A 20,420-nucleotide genomic window follows, 5' to 3' on the forward strand; every position below is an offset into this window, starting at 1 on the left:
ATGATTTGAGTGTTGCGCCTGGCTTCAAAGAAACTATGAAGAAACAATGTGTAGAGGTAATAAGCAAAGATACAACCTTCTGGAATGAAGAAGATGGGACTTTGATTAAACCGAATTTGTGTGTCATTTTACAAAACTTTTGTTATCGAGATTGTAACGGAAATGGTACGTGCAATAACTGCACCTGCTCTTGTAATGCAGGACTTGGAGGAATAGACTGTTCTGTAGATCTCAGCATACCACCAGATGTGAACGGAGGACATAAAAACGGACTATGTGATACTAAGTTTGATGACTGCACCTACGTTAGCATCTGGGGCGGTAATATCATTGATACTAATGACCTAACATGTTCCAGAATAAATGTTCAGGTATGTTCAGTAACATTTCAAATTGAAGTTAAGGCCGTACTGGCTGTAACTAGAATACTTTTTTGACCAGAAAATCAACAATATATTCAATGAAACGTGTTAAAATACAAATAATTAGAGATTGTACATTTAAGAGCGATTATACTCAGAAGTAGTACAGCAACAAGTTAAAATCGTCTATTTAGTTTAAGGGGTGAACATTAGGATTCCGGAAACAGAAGTGGCCTTTAGTTAAGATCATTAGTCAGGGCGATTAATGATGTATATTTTCCCTTCGAAATTGTAACTAAATGTGGTCCCAGTGTATGTCTAGGATAGTTCATATATGCATAGTACTAAGGTAATGCATAATGTGACTATCATTTGTTTAAACAGTGCAAGTGCTTGTGTGTTTATTCCGAGTGAAGTAAAGAGTGTCCTCCCTGTAGAGTTAATGATATAAAATGGCGTTACGTCGGTAATGACTTTGACACTTTTTTTTTTGGAATACATGGAATACATATATATAGTAACTTTACATTTTCTGACAGATATCTGCAAAAGGATTCGAAACCACAACGGAATTGGAGACCATCAACGAGTCTGGAACATCGAATTCTTTAGCCTTGTTCAATTCATATGAACAAGTTCGTTGCCCAAGTGATGATACTCCGAGTACTGTCGTCGACAAGAACATAACCAAACCATCTGGATCTTTGTACATGCTTAGCAACGATGGGAAAATGAAGAGTGCTGCTGTATTGGTTATCAAATATAACTCCAATTGTGATATCTGTAACGGTACTGCGGGATCATGCACTAGAAGGGTAGGATAACCATGTTTGTGAGCTGTGCGTTGATTCCAGTCAATTTCTTTTGATATTTCGTGATGGGGCTATGTTGCAAGCTCGTTACCCTGTAGCTATGGAGTCTTTTCTAGTCAATAAACATGTTATCCCTGAGTAACCCACTCCTAGGCCCGGTAAACATAGCACATGTGGGCTCCCATATGGTAACTAAATGTTTATATGATATAATTTCTTTAAAATATTATACAAGATAAACTTCAACTATACATTTATATAAATGACGTTGGTCTGAATTCATTACTTGAACGTGTTTTATAATTTGTATCATAACATTAACATATACAATGGAAGCATGTCCAGATGTCACCATGCATAGCCTTCAATGAATTGTGTGCACCACAAGAAGCTGAGAAAGTCTAAAGGTCCACTGTGCCATAATAAGGGTAAATTGCAAATCAGTCCGAGACTGATGTGCCAGAGCTCCTAAAATCTGTATAGTTTTACTTTCATTAGGTACATTGGTTGAGTGTGTGTGTGTGTGTGTGTGTGTGTGTGTGTGTGTGTGTGTGTGTGTGTGTGTGTATTACACCTTAAAGGTAAAGACTTTCTTTTTTCATATTTTTGCACACAGGATAATATATGTGTCTTTGACGATGACTGCTTTGACAAAGATCACCTTGTTTGCCAAGGTAACTATTCTTCTACAAAATATTTCGAATGTCTTTTCTGTTATCTATTTGTTTATATTTCTGTTTCTCAACCTTTATTTTCTATACACTTTCTGTATTTCTTTTGCATAATTATGCACCTTTTCAATTGTTAATTTCCTTTAATTTGAAATTATGTGTTTACAGTGTGGATGTGAGCAATTGTGACATCTAATGTTGATGTAAATACAATGAATTAGGTTTGATATATAATAGCAAAAATATATACTAACAACCACCTTGGTTTTAATTAGTCATTGCGTCATAAGTAAATGTTGCACGTCTATTATCATGTATATATTTTGTAGAAATAACTTTGAATTCTGTCGTCTCAGTTATAATATTTTCCTGATGTATTAACATGGAAATAATCATTTCGGGAAAAATGAAAAGGTTGAGACAAGTGACAGGTTCTCCAAGCCACTTCCGTTTCCGGATATACCTGATGTTCATTCCTTGACAATGCTGATGGGATATGCATTTCCAATTAAAAATTTACTTTGCGTTTTACCCGGTTCTTGCAGAATCCCCGCTCGCTCATCTCATAAAAGTTGCTGGTTCTACTATCTTCGCAATATTGATTGCTGTAACAATCATCACCATAGTGGTCCTTGCAGTTAGACAGTAAGTCAACTTTAGACATTTCAAATATGTTAGTTGTAAATGAATAATACAATGTATTAAGAGAAATGTACTGATATAATATTGATATGGATATATTAACATGTATTCCCAAATATTATGTCACCATTTAGACGTGAAAATAAGAGTGACACAAGAGGCTTTGTCACTACGAGTCGAAATGGAGATAAAACACTATGACGAGACGAAACACTATATCACTGGTATTATCAGAGGAATGAAGAGTACTGAAGAACACGTACCTGTGCAAACTTAATTTCAGACAAATTTATTTCGAACGTTTGAGTCTCATTTGAGCACCGTAGAACAATTCGATTTCGTGACGTTGAAAGATCAGAATATACATTCCGTATTTGTGTTCGAATGAGTCTTATTACAACTTGGCATACTACTGTTGCATTGCATAATACAATTTTAAACAACTTGCTTTGAAAGCATTTCAGTGGTGACAGTGGAGTAATACATAAAGATATGACTAAAATGCAAGTCAAGTATCAAGTCAATAAGACAGACTTCCAATGGATTACTTTTTTGTTTTCTTTTCATATCATTTACAGCATGAAAATGAAATCCAAGGTTGGCACTGCTCCAGCCCCAGACAACGGCTCTGCGAAGAGCATAGCAATGTCCTAGACATGGATGTGAAATGTTTTCCAATGTTTAGGTATGGAATTTGGGGATAGGAATGACCACAATGTCTTCGTATCGAATCCGTGAATAGAATGTCTTAGCAGGATATCCAAGGCCAGGAAAGCCTTCAGAATGTCATACGTATGGTACAATGTATCGCAAACGTTTAGCGACGTCGTAGCAGCAATCCATGGGAGAGGGTACACCTTAAACAAATTCGCCATCCAGTTGGCATTTCACCACACCCAAAATCATTTTAGCATGACAGGGTATGTTCGTTGTCCACAAAGACTGTGCTGACGTAGTACTAGTACCCGTTTGGAACTACATTTTCACTTTGCATTCTTAAGAGTAGTTTAATGATTTCACATCACTTAAACTTGGCAACTCCATGTAAGAAACAACTAATTGAATATCTTATACGCGTAATAAACTCAATATATAATATGGTCCTAGCAGACATAAATATAGATCATATGAACATTGAATATTCATGACTCCTAAGTGCTATTGTCATCAGATAAAAAAAAATTATGAAGATGCTTAATTGATCTAATTAATATTCATGTGCATGATGCAATAATTTACCACTGAAAGAACAAGAGACTGAAAACAGATTCCATTTGGTGTTTCTTGGCAAACGAGCGACGTTCATGTTATGTGAATCATGAAATGAACCCAAATTTTATTATATCTTTCGTTCCTCTTAAAAGAATAATTTCATTCACTGCAAAGAATAACCCAGATAAGACAACGTGGATTGATATCAGTCTATAAAACAAAGTTATACTTATTTTTCAAAGTTTAATACAAAAACAATAACAATTTAGAAAACGAAAGTACAAATGCAAAATAATACATATAATAAAATATACATCCAATTTAATGCAAAAATGAGAAAAATATTTGTATTCTTCAAATTCCATTTTCGTCAGTGTATATTATTGTCATGTCTTCTTTCTGATATTGCTGTAGAAGTGATAGCTCCAAAGCGTAAATCCATTGATCTATTGAGAAGAGTTTAGTGGTGTAATGAAGTACATGAATTCAGTTTTATTGCAGTAGTCTTTAAAATCCAGGGTTTCTTTTGAGAAAAATATCCAGTTTCACGCCAGTGATTATCTGCCTCGTGCAATTATGCCAATGAGGTAAAAAAACAGTAGAAATAATATGTAACTTTTAATTTTCATAAATACACATAATACAGTGTATATGGTATTAATCCAGATAACCATTATATATGATAGCAATGTACATAACCAGATACTAAACTATGACATGATTGCTGTAATGGGTGTTTTCTTGCTGAATAAGTTAAAAAATAAAGACTATATTTTAACCAAGTTTGATTAGTCGTTTTAAAAAGTAATGTTTGATCAGAATTCCAATGGCTAGTACTGTTTCATTTTAGCTATCTTCACATTAATCTTAAAATTGAATCTGAAATATAAAATTGAAAATTAATTCACCCCAAATTGTATTCTAGATTAAATGTAACAACGAATCCACTTGCATTGTGACGTACATACTGACCTTTGACCTGTTGCAGAGACGATACATTGTACACTTGAGGGGTAGCTCCATTTTTAAAATTGCGATATTATTGACCTTATCTTCTTGTCGAATTTTCTCTAGTCACTGTTATTCTTGTAGCCTTCTAGTTCAAATATATCCTGTGCTTCTACTAAACCACATGTTGTTACTTTTTAAATAAACACAATGTACTATCTGTAAATGTATTTATCGTGTGTTGTGATTATGATAAACACGTGACATGCAACTGACTCGCAGATACCTAGATGAATAACCAATTTGTTTGAATAAGATGAATACATGTGAAAAAAGTAAGAATATAGTTAGACTGCATCCAAATGTAACGATTTTCCTGAACCAAATGACCTGTTCATGAATGTAAAAGAACATAGAAATAACATTAATATTTGTCATCTGTTGGTAAAAATATAAATAATAAGTACAAGTTAAAAAGTTGCACAAGTATGTTTTGACGCGCCAACCTAATTTCGCATCACACTTACCTTATTAATATTTCAGTTGCCACGATTTATACCAAACACAAAAAATACCATGATTAAAGTCCTACCTTGTCTTACCTGTTTTCTTTGAAGACTTCGTCGCTGTGTTGAGGTTTAAAGCAGTATGCAACGAAAGAATAAGTTTGAGATAGCGATAGAGGCGTTTTGAAACGCCAAGTGAGAATAGAAAAGATACAGACTCAAGTGAGTGTCAAGAAATGTCCACGAAAACAGAGTGTGGACAGCCTTACCACATTTTTCAACTGCCTTGTTGTTTTCTGTCCCAACCCAATATCGTTGATAGGGGTATCCCCTATTGAACCAAGCATCACATGAAGATAAAACTGCAACAAAAAACGTTAAAAAATTACAATAAAAAATACAACCTTAACATTAAAAAAAATTAGGAACTTTATCAAAAGGTATTCAAGCCATACACGTTTAAGTTGTGGGGGAAACTTGCGCTATAGCTTAAACGAAAACTTTCGGATAAACTTTCTCTGTGACAAAATTAACATAGATGCATTTGTTTCATAGTAAGTTGATAGGTGGCATGACACCCGAATATAAATCACATACAACAGTTAATACATTTCTCTCACCTTCATAGCAACCATGAAGCTCAATCCGGAGACAGATTTGAATCTCCCATTTCATTGGATGTATCTTAATAAACCGAGCAAATACTGGAGCGTTCAATGTGTATGTATGGCTAACATGTGAATACATAGTTCCAAAGATATACTGTCAATCAAATAATAAAAAAGATCATATATATATATATATATATATATATATATATATATATATATATATATATATATATATATATATATATATATATATATATATATATATATATATATAATATAATTATATATATATAATTGACTGGGTGTTGATATAACCACATAAAAGTGCTCAATACGGTTAGTAGAGCGAATTATATATATATTTTATGTATGTATATGTATGTAATTATGTTAGGTAGGCTTAAAGCATGGCAAGTGACAACAATACTGTTGTCAATCCTACTGAAGTATGCTAATACATTTGTATATGCAAACAGCACACGAGATCACCGTCTGATTGTCTGAAATACCAAAATGCTTCTCTCAATAATATGGTTGATGAATAGCCTCAGGAGATATCGCAAATGTTCATGCTTTCCAAGTAAAACTGTTAATGTTTGTGTACAAGATTGAATAACTTCTATCAATGTTTCATACCTTTATTTGACCTTGTTCCATGTACCAGTCATAATCATTCCCATTGACACTATATTCTAATTTATAACTAAGAACCCTGGATGAACTGTATCCGATATCACCATGAATCTCTATCTAATGAAGACATAATGAAAGAGAATATATATCCAGTTATATCATCTATATAAATATACAGAATATGTATGTATAAGCTAAAACAAACACTAACAAATCGGAAAGTGTATTTCATTATCGATTTAAAACTTATTAATCTATATAAATAGAGTTGTTACTTGACAGGGTTAAAGATGAACTAGTCATTACTTGATTTTACAGAAGCCCGTGGCTGGTTGGATTTGCACAAGTCACAAGTGATTGTAGTATTATGCGAGGCCTTACTTTCACGAGCAAAGCGAGTGTAGAAGAAAACACTGCAAGCACGAGTGCAAATACCCAAACTTCCCAAACCGGCATTGGCAAATGGCGTACTATTATTGTTGCATACAATGCGCGTGCAGTGTTGATATCAACAGCGTACCGACGCAAGCGATCACTCACTGTTTGCATGTATAAAAACATATACCTGTGCAACATGAGATACTGCTGGCAAAGTTACAAGTATCCAATGATCTTCAGTTTCTTCCTCTGGAGCAATTGTCGCGTTACTCGTCGTGTTTGTTAAATCTATAACTTCCGCATCCATATCCGCTTTCCAACATCCTAGATGAAAAAAAGGAAAAAAGAACCTTGGAGTGATAAACTATGAAATTGAATAATTCGATCAATAAGAAATCGTTAACACAATTAATTAGCATATCTATGATCTATTCAAACTATTGATTGTTTTTCTCTCTGTGGCATCGTGAACTCAGCCTGTTTTGCAATTCGAGGCTTAATCAGCCAATGATATGATCCAGCATATATATGGCAAACATCAAGTTGAAATAAAAGATCATAACCTAAGAACTAATGAATTTACAGCTTGATTTACTGACTGCATGCAGTACAATAACACTTTCTTCATAAAATGTTTCACTATTAAAAGCCTAGGGTCTTCTACAATAAAATTAATGGCATCTGCATACTCACCCTCATTAAAACATATATGGATGGTGGCGTCTTGGGTAGCATTATAAACTACGTAGTTTACTGGTGCTAATACACTATCTTCGTACTCTATCAACGCATGTCCCGCTCGTCTGCCAAACGCGAGATGACCGTTTTCAACACTTATCCAAAATGCCTTCCATGTGTTATTATCTAACAATCCGTTAACACTTTCTGATATGAGGACAGATTCAACCATTTCATGACTTCGCCTGATTTGCATTCCATCCTGGTCAACACAAACTCCATATGTGTAGTGTTGAAAGTTTTCACTGGCTGAAAAGCCAATATATAAGTCTGATGACATCACCTCAAACACTATGGTGGTATGGTTGGTAGTCGTGATTCTTCTTGTGATTGTACTTCCGCCGTTCATGAACTCAGTGGTACAATCTGAAAACAAAATGTGGTTGGTGTGTCGTAATTTACACCCTTGTTATGACATCAACATGGCCCTAGAAGTTATCTTCCAAAATCAATACAGAAACGGATTATTACATTCAAAACAGAATTGTTCACCTACATCACTTAGACTTCAAAATTGTATCTTATACTATGCTATATTCTGTCATGTTATGTCATTCTACGTTATGCTATGTTATGTTATTTTTTCTTTTCATAATTGCGCAATTAATCAAATAATACGTACATGTACTTCCGTAAAAATGTTGTTTGTAGACTACATCATATGGTCGTACTGTACACCGTGTGCTGTGTTCTCAATTGGCAATTGAATTTGCGAATCTTTTGTTGACTCAATGCAAATTATGAATCTGAATTTTTAAATTGCCCTAGCTGCAAATGGAACGTGTTTCATAAAAAAGTTCGTCATCTATGACTTAGTTGTAATGTCGTACACGCTAACTGTATTGAATCATCTATACGTAAACAAATTTATGTAGCTATACACGTGGTATGGTACCATAAATTCAATAATACTGATATCTTGGTCCGCACGCTAAAATCAGTGCCCAAACCTCGAACACTTTTTTGACGTATTTCTTTACTACTCATAGATAACATAGACCTCTAATCATCATGTAATTATTGGTACTTGAACATTTTTCAGTAAATAAATTGTTGGGTTACAAAGGTTATAACACATAAGCAGTTGTTTGTCCAATTACAGGTAGTGCGGCCTTAAAATTCTATAACATTATTTGATATTACCTCTACCACAGTAGTCTTTGGGTTCCCCAACATCACAATACTGCCAGCCAGACACATCACTATTTGTATCAACAAAACACCATGGTTTGATATCTTCGTTGGGATTGCGACAATAATTGTGGTTATCTAGTCCCTTCTCAGTAGCGTTGACTGGGTTATAAGAAGTAGTTGTCCATACTAAACAAGTTATATTGTGTCCCGTGTTCGCAATTATACCCCTGTAATCGGAGCCATCTGACGAGGTGTAACATTCAGACCCTGAAAAAAGTGTTACCGATTTGAAATTTATCAATGGACGAAACTATAGTTTTTTTGTTAAGAAAATTGATATACAAAGTAATGACGTTGGTCTTAATAACGAATTGAATCTCTAACCATCCAAATTAAATGTGCACTACTTCTATCCACATTCGCTTTGAGTATATAAAAACGAAAAAATAATATTGTTCTTACCGGCGGAGGAGTATGCTAAAATTCGTGCGTGCTCAGTACTGCTGTATTCATCTAAATAACTCGATGCACTTATAGACGTCAGAGTTGAATCATAAACCCCTAGAATTTCTGTTTCGTCTAAACAAAGAAGAAAAGTAGAGACAAATAAAGACGTTACCGTGGTTACTAATATTGGCACTTTTTTGCGTGCGTTCTTCACCATTCTCAATTCAGCATTCTGAACCCATGTTGAACAATTGATTTCAATATATCTCTTCTGCATTCGCCAGAAGATAACAATACTTGTACATTTACTGCTGAATACAACCGGATTGTACTACACAACATTATCTCTTCCAATATATATTTATAATCTGTGGTTAAATTTTCCGAGGTTGATTTCCTTCTTAAATCTGCTTTCCAGAGTTAGTAAACACATTCATAAGTGACGACAATGTTAAAAATCTGCTTCAGACTTACTGCAACAGAATGCACTCTCTCTCGTCGTCGTCGTGTCTTCATCATCGTCATCAATCCAAAACCTGTTGCTCCCGTTGCTAAGTAACCCTGTCTGTTCCCAAGCCTGACAAGACTTCATTGCTAAAACAACCAATTATAGGTAAAACAATTTAGACTAGTTAAATTACTCATGAAATAAATTTGTGTTATGTTCTATTGTTATATGATATTACGCCACGTCATATTTTGTTATGTTATGCTATGCTGTTTCTTTCCATAAAATGCAAATAGCCATCATGTAAATGGCGCCCTCTCACGTCTCGTTTATATCAATTGTGTGTTTGGCAATACAGTAAGATTGACTTACCATAATAAGATCCATACAGTTCTACCCTCATTGAAATGACACCGTTCCAAGTTTGAGGATTGAATCTTATAAATCGTGCTAGTATCGGTGTCGGCAAATGATGATAGGCAACAGTCTCACTGTCAAGGTTACCAACAAATATCTAATATTTCAATAACAAAAATCAAAATATTGAAGAAAAGAACAATGTACGTGTGAAACAAAAATAATTTCAACAGACTAATTATTTGGCATATCGTCTTAATAAATCAGAATCGAATATTAAGAGTCAATGATAGGTAAAACGTCTGATGTCGTTCTATCTAACTGTCTGTCAATTTCTCTCTCTCCCCCTCCCCCCCCCCCTCTCTCTCTCTCTCTCTCTCTCTCTCTCTCTCTCTCTCTCTCTCTCTCTCTCTCTCTCTCTCTCTCTCTCTCTCAAATACCTTATCTCCAGCTCCATCCTGAACGACAGAAAATACGTCTTCCTCATTACTGTACATTAGATAAAATGACGTCACACGTAGATGACTATATGTGCCAGATCTCCACTGAGTCGCAAACTGTATAGTAAATAGATATGGTGAAAACATTGCGATGAATGATTGCTTATGACCTGATTTCGTGTCTCGATTGTAAAGTGTCTATTGAAAGTGTATAAGCAATGGCCATCAACACATTTTGATTATTTCTTAAAGGTTTGGTTTTGTTCGGATCGGTTCGGATCTGTGTATATTACGGCAAAGGTTATATTTTCATACGGAGTAGTCAAAGAAGTACATATATGCAACAAACGCAGAATCAGGTACACTACACGACGTGTGTTCTCTATTTTATAAAAATGTCTAATTCTTCATGTCTAAATAGTTAATTCATATAAAATATTCCCAATCATCAATATTCTATCTTACAACATCAGATGCATAACACCGTCACTTATTATTGCACATTTTACTAACCTTAGATATATAGGATAACGCCATCAAGTCAATTTGCAGCCATTCACTAGTACTCCACATATTCGCAACCCAACCACCCCAACTACTGTGAACGTTAAGACGTGCTTTGGAGGCGGCTGCATTCTCATTCATCTCAGACGAAGCTGTTATTTGGTAGTCTTCAATTTCTCCTGATTCCATACCAAGGGAGTCTGTCCACGTTTTGACTGCAAAAGGTTGAGTTTAAATAAATGGGATATTATGTATTCATAAAGTAAATATTGAAGTCGTTTATGAAGATGTTCAGTTAAATTTGTAGTTTCTACTTCATAGTGTGCCCCAATATTATACTCATATATAACAATGTATATACCGAGTTCAGATATGGGGATGGATATTTAACTTGGAATGTTTTCTTGTAGGACTAATGAGTCACTCATGGGCAACTGCGTAAAGAACATTACGACCACACAAGTTTACGCAAGGTGTGCTTGCTTGATGATTTTGTCACACGATAACATTTCATAGATTTAAAAAGCAGCACAGTTGTATTCAAACGATTCATACAGTTTATCATGTTTTCGCCTTCACGACATTTCTAGCCTGCTGATTCTATCTGAATGTCCAATATCCTAAAATGGGAACCAATCAAGCCAGTTGTGTTGGTGGGGACCTGGTAGGATATAGAAGGATCTGTGATTGTTTTAAACATATTACTAAGGCTTACAGTTGATTGTATGTTCCAAGGGAATTGATGCCCTTGTGCCACTATAGGTCTACGCCATGGGGATTAAATGTCAAATACTTTCAAAAGTGTTCTATATTTTTTTTCAGAACTGGCATTTTGTTGTCTATTTTAAAATTGACATGTGGAAGTAAACATCATGTTCCATATCATTGCGATTCATCTTATATCTGAGAAATGACTACCCTAGTACTTACGTTTACTTTCATAAGGATACAACATCACCTCACACAAGTTGAGTTCCCATTGAAGTCTTAATGTCTGTATTCGTAGATACTTGCCAGTCATCACGCCACCACAGTCAACGCTCATATATGGACTGGTGTATTCCATGGGATTAACTAGGGTATCACCACACAGAGGATTGGATGAATAGGAAGACTCGGAACCAAAGTAGATGTAGGTATCATTTAACAGAAGTCCTAAGAAAATGAAATCATAATAACACATTCTTAAAAAAGAGCACACGGTTATTATCAACGCATGTACAGTTCGTGATGTAACTATAGCAACACATATAACAGAATAATATATTCAAACATGTTGATGGCATGACGTAGGTCATAGTGACTTTATAATAAATATGTAGAAAATGTTTTGGTTTTTTTCTTAAAGAAACCTGCCTATTTACTGAACTGGTTTTCTTTTCTTTTTATGCTAATTATTTAGTATGCATTCACACATAAACAGTCATTCCTTAATATTGTTTGGATTGTATTCTGTTCGTTGTCGAATATCGACAATTATTAGAAACTAAATTAACTAAGGAACAAAATGTCTCAAATAAAATACACTAAAATGTAATAAAATAAAAATGAAAACATAATATAATATTGATTAATTCAAATTATCAATATCTCCATCTAATCTAGTGAATGTAAATATTAAGTAGTAACAATGCACAACATGAAATATACATAGCTTAGATTATATAATTAATACCCTGCATATATAAAGTTAAATAATGTTACATTTGATGATTTTCCATATCCTATACTGATGTCAAAATTGGTGTGATATTATCAATGCATATAGATTCGACGGTAGTGACCAAAACATGTTATTTGATTAATACTTCTTGTCGAAAAGAAAAAACAAAAACAAACAAACGTGGAGGTATGTGTGTACACGTCATTGATGTAAGATCCAAATGTAAATCGATAAAACGCCTACAATTTTTCCAGCATTTAGTTGAGGGGCTAATTACCTGAAATTTAAGTACGCTTATCCAAAGAACAATCCATGTTCAACGTCTATAAGGCTTAAACTGTTTACTTCCTTCCTTCCTTGCTAGCTAGCTTGCTCACTTAAATTACTTATTTACTCACTCACTCACTCACTCACTCACACACACTCACTCACTCACTCACTCACTCACTCACTCACTCACTCACTCACTCACTCACTCACTCACTCACTCCCTCCCTCCCTCCCTCACTCACTTGACCACTGTATGTAATATTGCTATCATATTATTCTACAAGTGTTAAATTAACTTACTACAATACTCAAGACCACTCTCCGTTGAACATTCACTATCATATCGTCCTATAAGCACGACTCTATCAATCGTTATTGCTTCATTCAGTTCAAGTGTCCACCATGGATTCCCAGTAGTTCCAGTAGAGGAGCATACTCCATCATTTATATCCACTGACCAATAATCACCATCAATGGCGATGTAAGAAGTAGAAGGTCTCTTTTTTTGGCTTGAAGTTCCATTAATGGCAATGTTGATAGCGCTTTCCCCTAGGAGTCAAATAAGATAGTGTGTAATACATTTGAACCTGGTCTTTCTTTTATTAGGCAAAGCAAGTCTGTGGAAAAAACAGGGTTAAGCGCAAGTTTTCTGGCTCTTAAACTCGTAGTATCGACTTATGCTATTGCTACTCAGCTGGATGAACTAATTTTTGTTATTTGACATATCATTTAACATTCAGAGCAATCATTATTTGTGATATGTGGATCTTTTCTTGTAAATTTTGATTTATTCAAAATCGTTGTAAACAGTGGTAATAAACTCTTTATAATACAGTTATAAGCATTATGTAACCTAGCGTAAATGCAAAGAGATGGGGCAGATCAAATAATCTCTATGTGTATGTAGGTAAAAGGCTCCATTTGGCTGCAGACAATTGTTTTTGATATCATATTGTGTACACAGACAAGTACACCCACACAGACAGTCAGTCAGTCACACATACATCACACATTTATAAATATGCACACTGTTTATGTACACGTTTATTACAAACAGGGCATAATGAAGCTAATCTACTTGTGCATATATCTAAATAGTATACTCACGTTCAATGATATTACAGTATTCAGCATATATATCTGATGAATCACCTCCAGTAGTGTCAATCCAATACCAACCTGGTAACGTGTAGTTTGCATTATACCATGCTCGACAGGACGACATTGCTGTAATAACAGAACACTCAGCTGATTTTGAATTTGCCAAATTTAGCATTCTCTACAGTGCTTTGAATAATTTGATTTTAAATTAGTACAAGTTGGTCACACTGTGTCTTAAGTGATTATCGTGTCCATATAGCCTTCAGTAATTGGCATAGATCGTATCACGTGACATGGACTATTGACTCGTGCTGTTATGTAGCAACTATTTCCCTCCGGCTTTCGGCCTCAGACAATGGTTGCTACATAACAGTGCTCGTGACAATAGATGTCTACTAGTGACCTCATAGCCAGTCTATACTAGTATATAGGTACATGTCTGTGTTACATATGCAGGTATCGTATTAATTGGTACATACACAATTTTACATGTGCAGAATCTATGAAAGGAATTCGGGGCCTCGTGCCATGCAAAATGGGACTCCTGAGTGGGAATAACATAATGGCATTTGGCAGTCGATCGATATTATCAGTAGATATTAACTGTTAAAATTAACAATATTTTAATATTATCAACTTAGCATAATTAATATAAATGAGTAACAACTGTGCTTGGATCGTGCTCTAGATTAAAAACCCGTAAACGCATACATTACCTTGATAACAGCCATACAGTTCGACCTTCATGGCAATGACGTCATACCACGTCTTGGGTCTTATTCTAATGAACCGTGTTGATAGTGATTGAGACAATCTGCTTTCCACAACATCTATACTGTTCACATTTGCAATAAAAACCTGCAAAAAAGTAAGCATATTTGCTTAGCATTTGCTCCTGCTCGAAACACTGCTATTTTGCTCGATACACTTATCTTATTAGTGATGTAAACCTTCAAAATGCTTCACTTGTTATTGGTTTATATATGCCGTACCTAAACGCTGCTTTTCATGCGATCGATTTTCTGGGTTGGTATTTATAACACTTTTTACATTCTAATTTTATCATCAAAGATCATTATGGGATAGATTGCCACGGATAAGAATCCTCTCGTTACATAGATGAAACTGATTTCCAACATAAATAAATGAGAGGAGAGGAGAGGTGAGAGGAGAGGAGAGGAGAGGAGGGGAGAGGAGAGATGAGAGGAGAGGAGAGGAGAGGGGGAGAGGGGAGGGGAGGGGAGGAGAGGGGATGGGAGGGGAGGGGAGGGGAGGAGAGCAGAGCAGAGAAGAGAAGAGAAGAGAAGAGAAGAGAAGAGAAGAGAAGTGAAGAGAAGAGAAGAGAAGAGAAGAGAAGAGAAGAGAAGAGAAGAGAAGAGAAATGAAGAGAAAAGAGAAGAAAAATTACAATTACAACGGAGTTGAACGACACGGGGTATACTTATATTACAGTCTACTTTCAAATAAATCCAAGTGAATACATCAATAACAATGTTATGATATAATCGTTTGGGTTGGGGTCAAAGTGCCAACATATTATTTTGCATATATTGTCTTACTGTACTAGGAGCGTTGTCTTGGTTTACTGTACTAGTATCGTTGCATTGTTTAACTGTACAGGTATCGTTGCATTGTCCTGCTGCAATGGTAGCGTTGTACTGTCCTGCTGCAATGGTATCGTTGCATTGTCCTGTTGTAATTGTATCGTTGTCTTGGTTCACTGTACTGATATTACTGTTAATATGGTACGTCTCAAATTCTATTCCATCCATACTGTAATCCAGAGTAAATGTCTCCACACGCCATTCGTAATGTTGTCCATCATCATCTGTATAGCTGAATCCCTGAGTTGCAATCTGGATGAACACAAAGTTATAAGGCGTTGATAATAATTTATTAAGCTACACTGTTATGTAAATAACAACCAAACGTTGTTGCAATGTAATTGTATTGTCTATATGTCTATACTTTATTTTTCTAGAACGTTTCTTTGTAAACTTTTCAAATATGTTTGAATTATGATAATACACCCAATAAGTTCAATATGAAATGTTTTTTTTACTACAATAAATTGCAGTGTATATGTTATACAAAGTAGAATTAAATAACATACAAAATAAATACGATATGGTAAGGTATACAATACAACAAAAGATGACACAACACAACACACTACAACACAACACAACACAACACAACACAACACAACACAACACAACAACACAACACAACACACAACACAACACAACACAAACTAACAACAGAACACAAACTAATATAACACTACACGATAGATACAACACAACACAACACAGCACAGCACAGCACAGCACAGCACAACACAACACAATACAACACAACACAACACAACACAACACAACACAGCGCGGTACGATACGATACAACGCAGTGCAGTACAGTACAGTACAATGCAAATGATACTATACAATAGAATATAATACAATGCAATATACGCCATGTTGTGGACACCGTGTATTTATGTTTACTTACCTTTCTGACAGTTGTCATTGCTAATAAGTCAATTTGTAAAAATTGATTTGTATTTTGATCATCTGCTGCCCATGTAAGTCCTGTATAGTCAAAATAGGACAAGATGAATTAATAAATATAAACAGGCAGACAGACAAATAAACATTGACAGACACCCAGCAAGCAAGTCACACACGCGCGAGCGCACACGCGCAGGCACACACAGACAGAGGTACATTCGATGTTCAGTCATATGCATTAGTACAACAATAATCAATATCACATGCCAACCATCCATCACCATCGTTCTTGTGTTACACCAATATCTAGGTTATACTACTACGTTATAATTTCGTTCTTGTAATCAACGCGATAGTATCGGCCCTCATTGCAATTTATAAGGTTTGTGAATGTTCATGTATATCATGATCACGTCATGTCGTTAGAAAAAATACTGCTGTACGTGACATATATCAAATTGATGACGTCACTAATATCCATAAAACTCTGAAGTTGAACATTGACCTAGCAACATTCATAAATATGATAGTGATCTAGGGTTCCTATTAACCATTTGAGATCGTTCGAATATTGCGTTCTTTAAAGTAAGTTAATAATTAAACTAAGTATGGACATATTAACCATATACATGATGACAAGGTGTGACGAGGTGGGCATGTGACTTAAAAGTAAACAGCCATTATGAATAATTGAAGAAAAATATGACTTAGGTCAAACATGGAAGTAGAGCATTATATACCAATGCGGCTTATCCATTAGGCAGCAAAGGCTTGAGCGCCTCCTGTCAATTAACACCACGGTGTGAACACGGTTATAACTGAAGAATGTTCAACAACCGACTGTAATATTCTTCCATTCATACAATACGGTAAGGCACTTTTCGATCAAAGTGGTGAACTTCTTTTCAAACTTCACTTCCTTTCATAAGGCAATGTCATAAACCAGTAAGGTAATTAATACCATGTCACAACAAATAGGACGATTTGATCATTCAGTTTCTTCCTCAGAGTGTGAAGTTTCAAGAATGTCATGTATGATGTATGTCTAATTCCGTTTCGTTTCCCGTTCGACATTCATTAACGCTCGGCGACAACATGGCCATTAAATGTTTGTCGTGTTCTAATTAGTATAGTGAGTACACGCTCACTTGTAAATGTGGGCTGCACTTCAAAAATAGTTCCGCATACCTTTGATTGTCTGCCATTCACTATAATAATTGTTTTAGCCTACAGATCTGTAGGAAAATGGTCTGTAAAGAGACTGCTTTAGTTGTTGCAGTGCTCGTATTGATTTGCAAATCGATTTATGACAGCGAGTTTACTTGATAGTAAGTTTTACCGACCCGGCCAGTCAAGGAGAGTGATACACCGATCACCGTGTATTGAGCGGTGGTATACACAATGTATGGACAATAACAAGTTTTGGGACTGAAAACAAGTAATTGTGGATTAGAATTATTGTGTTTTGATTCAATGTATTCCAGGGTATGATTAGGAATTTTCAGATATCGGCATTTAAACCTCTTGCTACCTCCATATTTCAAAACAGCTGACCGTAACTGCTACAGCGTATTCTTAAGTGTAAGTACGCTAGAATGCATCCTTTGACAAGTACCTAGTTTAGATCTCGTTTCCCTGCAATCATAACCATATTGGAGTCATAATGTTCCAAATATATGTAGCCATGATTATTATGATCATTTACTCAAGCTTTCAAGTGTAGTCGTATTTTCCTAACTGCATAAGCAACTTTACATTACTAATGAAATTTGGCATTGTGATTTTAAATTGAACGTATGCAATGTTTTTCACGTGAAGTAACATCTGATATTAATCATAACAAACGTAAATTATCATTACAAAACATTTCTTACATCTGCAAGTTATTCATTTCTAAGTCGATGGTGTCACTAGGACCAACAACCTTGGTATAAGTTATTTGGTACAAACAAATCGTTTCAGTGCTATAATTGAACTGAAATACCAAACACATACTTGACATGGATAGATTGATCTTATAACATAAATCCTCTTATGTGATCGTAAATGTCAGAATAAAAGCAAGATTATACCTTTTTACGATATAAATGACAGCCATACATAAAAACAACTAATGCTTCTCGGAGCAGCCACGTTAGCTTTAGACATAGAAACCATGTATGGTTATCTTATAATGTATGTTTTTTAACGTGGGGATAGGGAAGTGGGTGTTTCCCTATTCATATTAAGTTGTAGTATACAAGTAATAAACACTATATCATTTTTATGGCCTGTTCGTACCTGTGGTAGTTAATGGTAATAAGCAAACAAATATAAATCGAGTGACCTATGTGTGTGTGTGTGTGTGTGTGTGTGTGTGTGTTTGTGTGTGTGTTTTGATGTACATCAAATGACTAGAAATAGACTTAAGAATTTCATGTTGGCATACTGATTTAAAATTGAACGTATTTTAATCTTCGTCTGGTATAATAACATGACATTTCGATTTCATGAAACAAAACATTAATAACATCTACACGTTATTCTTTTTTAACTCGATAGCATCACTAGAAAATTTGGAGCTAAGATCAACAGGTGTCGATTCAGTGATCTATTTGCACTGGAATACCAAACATATACTTGACATAGATGTGTCGTTTGCGGTCTCATAACATAAACCCTCTTATGCGATCGTAAATCCAGAATAAAGCCATGTTATGATTGTAAATGTCAGAATAAAAACCAAAATGCAATATAATTTACTGCCATAATTGCCTCCAGTCAGTAAAAACGAATGCTTCTCAGCAGCTATGTGGGTGTTAATATAGGAAGCCTTGTTGATATTGTATGTTTTGGCGTGGGGGTGTTGCCCTATCTTTATCAAGTTGTAATACCAGATTTAAACTGAATGCCTTCCGTAAGGAATTTCATGATTTATGCAAGAAATTTAGATCTATAAGCTTATCTGTGAATTGTCAAATCCCAATGAAAGTTAATAGTTGTCAAAAATGTTGTTGAAATGCCCGACACGCCTCCTATTCTCAGCACAGGAAAGCTTGCCATCCTCGACTTCATCGGCTTTCGTGATTCCCTACATACCCGGGATATGACATGTGCGTGTTGAACTTCCTTTTGTCCCACCACAATTTGCCGTATGTGGACGTGTTACTTAGCAAGTCGTCCTAGAGGGCGCGTCGGACTCCCCAGCAAAATGTCAATTACTCTTAATCGGTCAAAGTTTGTGGCATGCTTATTGTTTATGTAAGGTATGCCCTTATGACTCCAGCGCGTCCAAATAAATACGTATGTCATTGAGTGGCTTTACAGTTTTATTAATAAATTCACCTGATGTCATAGTTCTCTCGACAACCTTAAAATAATACTGTAGCCCTTACGATATATATTTTTTATAACACAGATCTGTGTGACCGTATATAATTTTACCAACAGACTTGTTACGTTTAGCTGCGAATATCGTACGAAACTCTAACCGAATGTTCAGATCCTTTACCAGAAATTGTATACATATCTCTAGATACATATATTGTATGTATATGCCTGTTCCAGTCGTGTTATCACAGCAATGTATAAAATGCCTATGAATACCAATATGAAATCTTACTAAATGTACAGATCCTGTCACAGCACGTCTTGTTTTACTTAAACACTGTTCATGTTACAAGTTCTGCACAGGGCACGTTACAGTCATGTCCTATGATCTGGCTGTCAATTTCTGGCTGTGTACTATGCCGGAAACTGTGAAACAACCTCCAAAATATATTAAGTGAAATTCCCAAATTTATACAGTGTAAGTGTCTACTAATAACACTTTCACTTTCTTGTATTTCAGGACAGCTGAAACACACATGCCATCATCTACAGAGGTGGTATCGTATTTCATGGATATATAAACATCCGGCAATAGCCTGCAGCTGTTCATATTAAACAATTATCCTGAGCAGGATGGGTACGGCACCTAGCATATCACATTGGATTGGCGGACACAGTGATTTCAGATTCAAAAGAAGCTTCTATCTTGGAGCTTTGTATAAAG

General features: G+C 35.2%; 1 protein-coding gene across 1 annotated transcript; it reads left to right on the forward strand.

Annotated features, from left to right (window-relative positions):
* Positions 1–3,474, forward strand: LOC144446027 (von Willebrand factor D and EGF domain-containing protein-like). Its single transcript, XM_078135694.1, has 5 exons — positions 1–371; positions 902–1,177; positions 1,791–1,848; positions 2,391–2,490; positions 3,066–3,474. Exons 1-5 carry the CDS (start codon positions 36–38, stop codon positions 3,139–3,141), a joined length of 846 nt encoding a protein of 281 aa, XP_077991820.1. The 5' UTR covers positions 1–35; the 3' UTR covers positions 3,142–3,474.
* Positions 3,475–20,420: the final 16,946 nt, after the last annotated feature.

Source organism: Glandiceps talaboti, chromosome 14 (genome assembly GCF_964340395.1).
Source record: "Glandiceps talaboti chromosome 14, keGlaTala1.1, whole genome shotgun sequence".
NCBI classification, from domain to species: Eukaryota; Metazoa; Hemichordata; class Enteropneusta; family Spengelidae; genus Glandiceps; species Glandiceps talaboti.

Coding starts and splice junctions, on each gene's coding strand:
- LOC144446027 (XM_078135694.1), top strand. CDS start 36: ATGAAGAAACAATGTGTAGAGGTAATAAGCAAAGATACAACCTTCTGG. Junction 372..901: donor GTTCCAGAATAAATGTTCAG/GTATGTTCAGTA, acceptor ATTTTCTGACAG/ATATCTGCAAAAGGATTCGA. Junction 1,178..1,790: donor CGGGATCATGCACTAGAAGG/GTAGGATAACCA, acceptor TTTTGCACACAG/GATAATATATGTGTCTTTGA.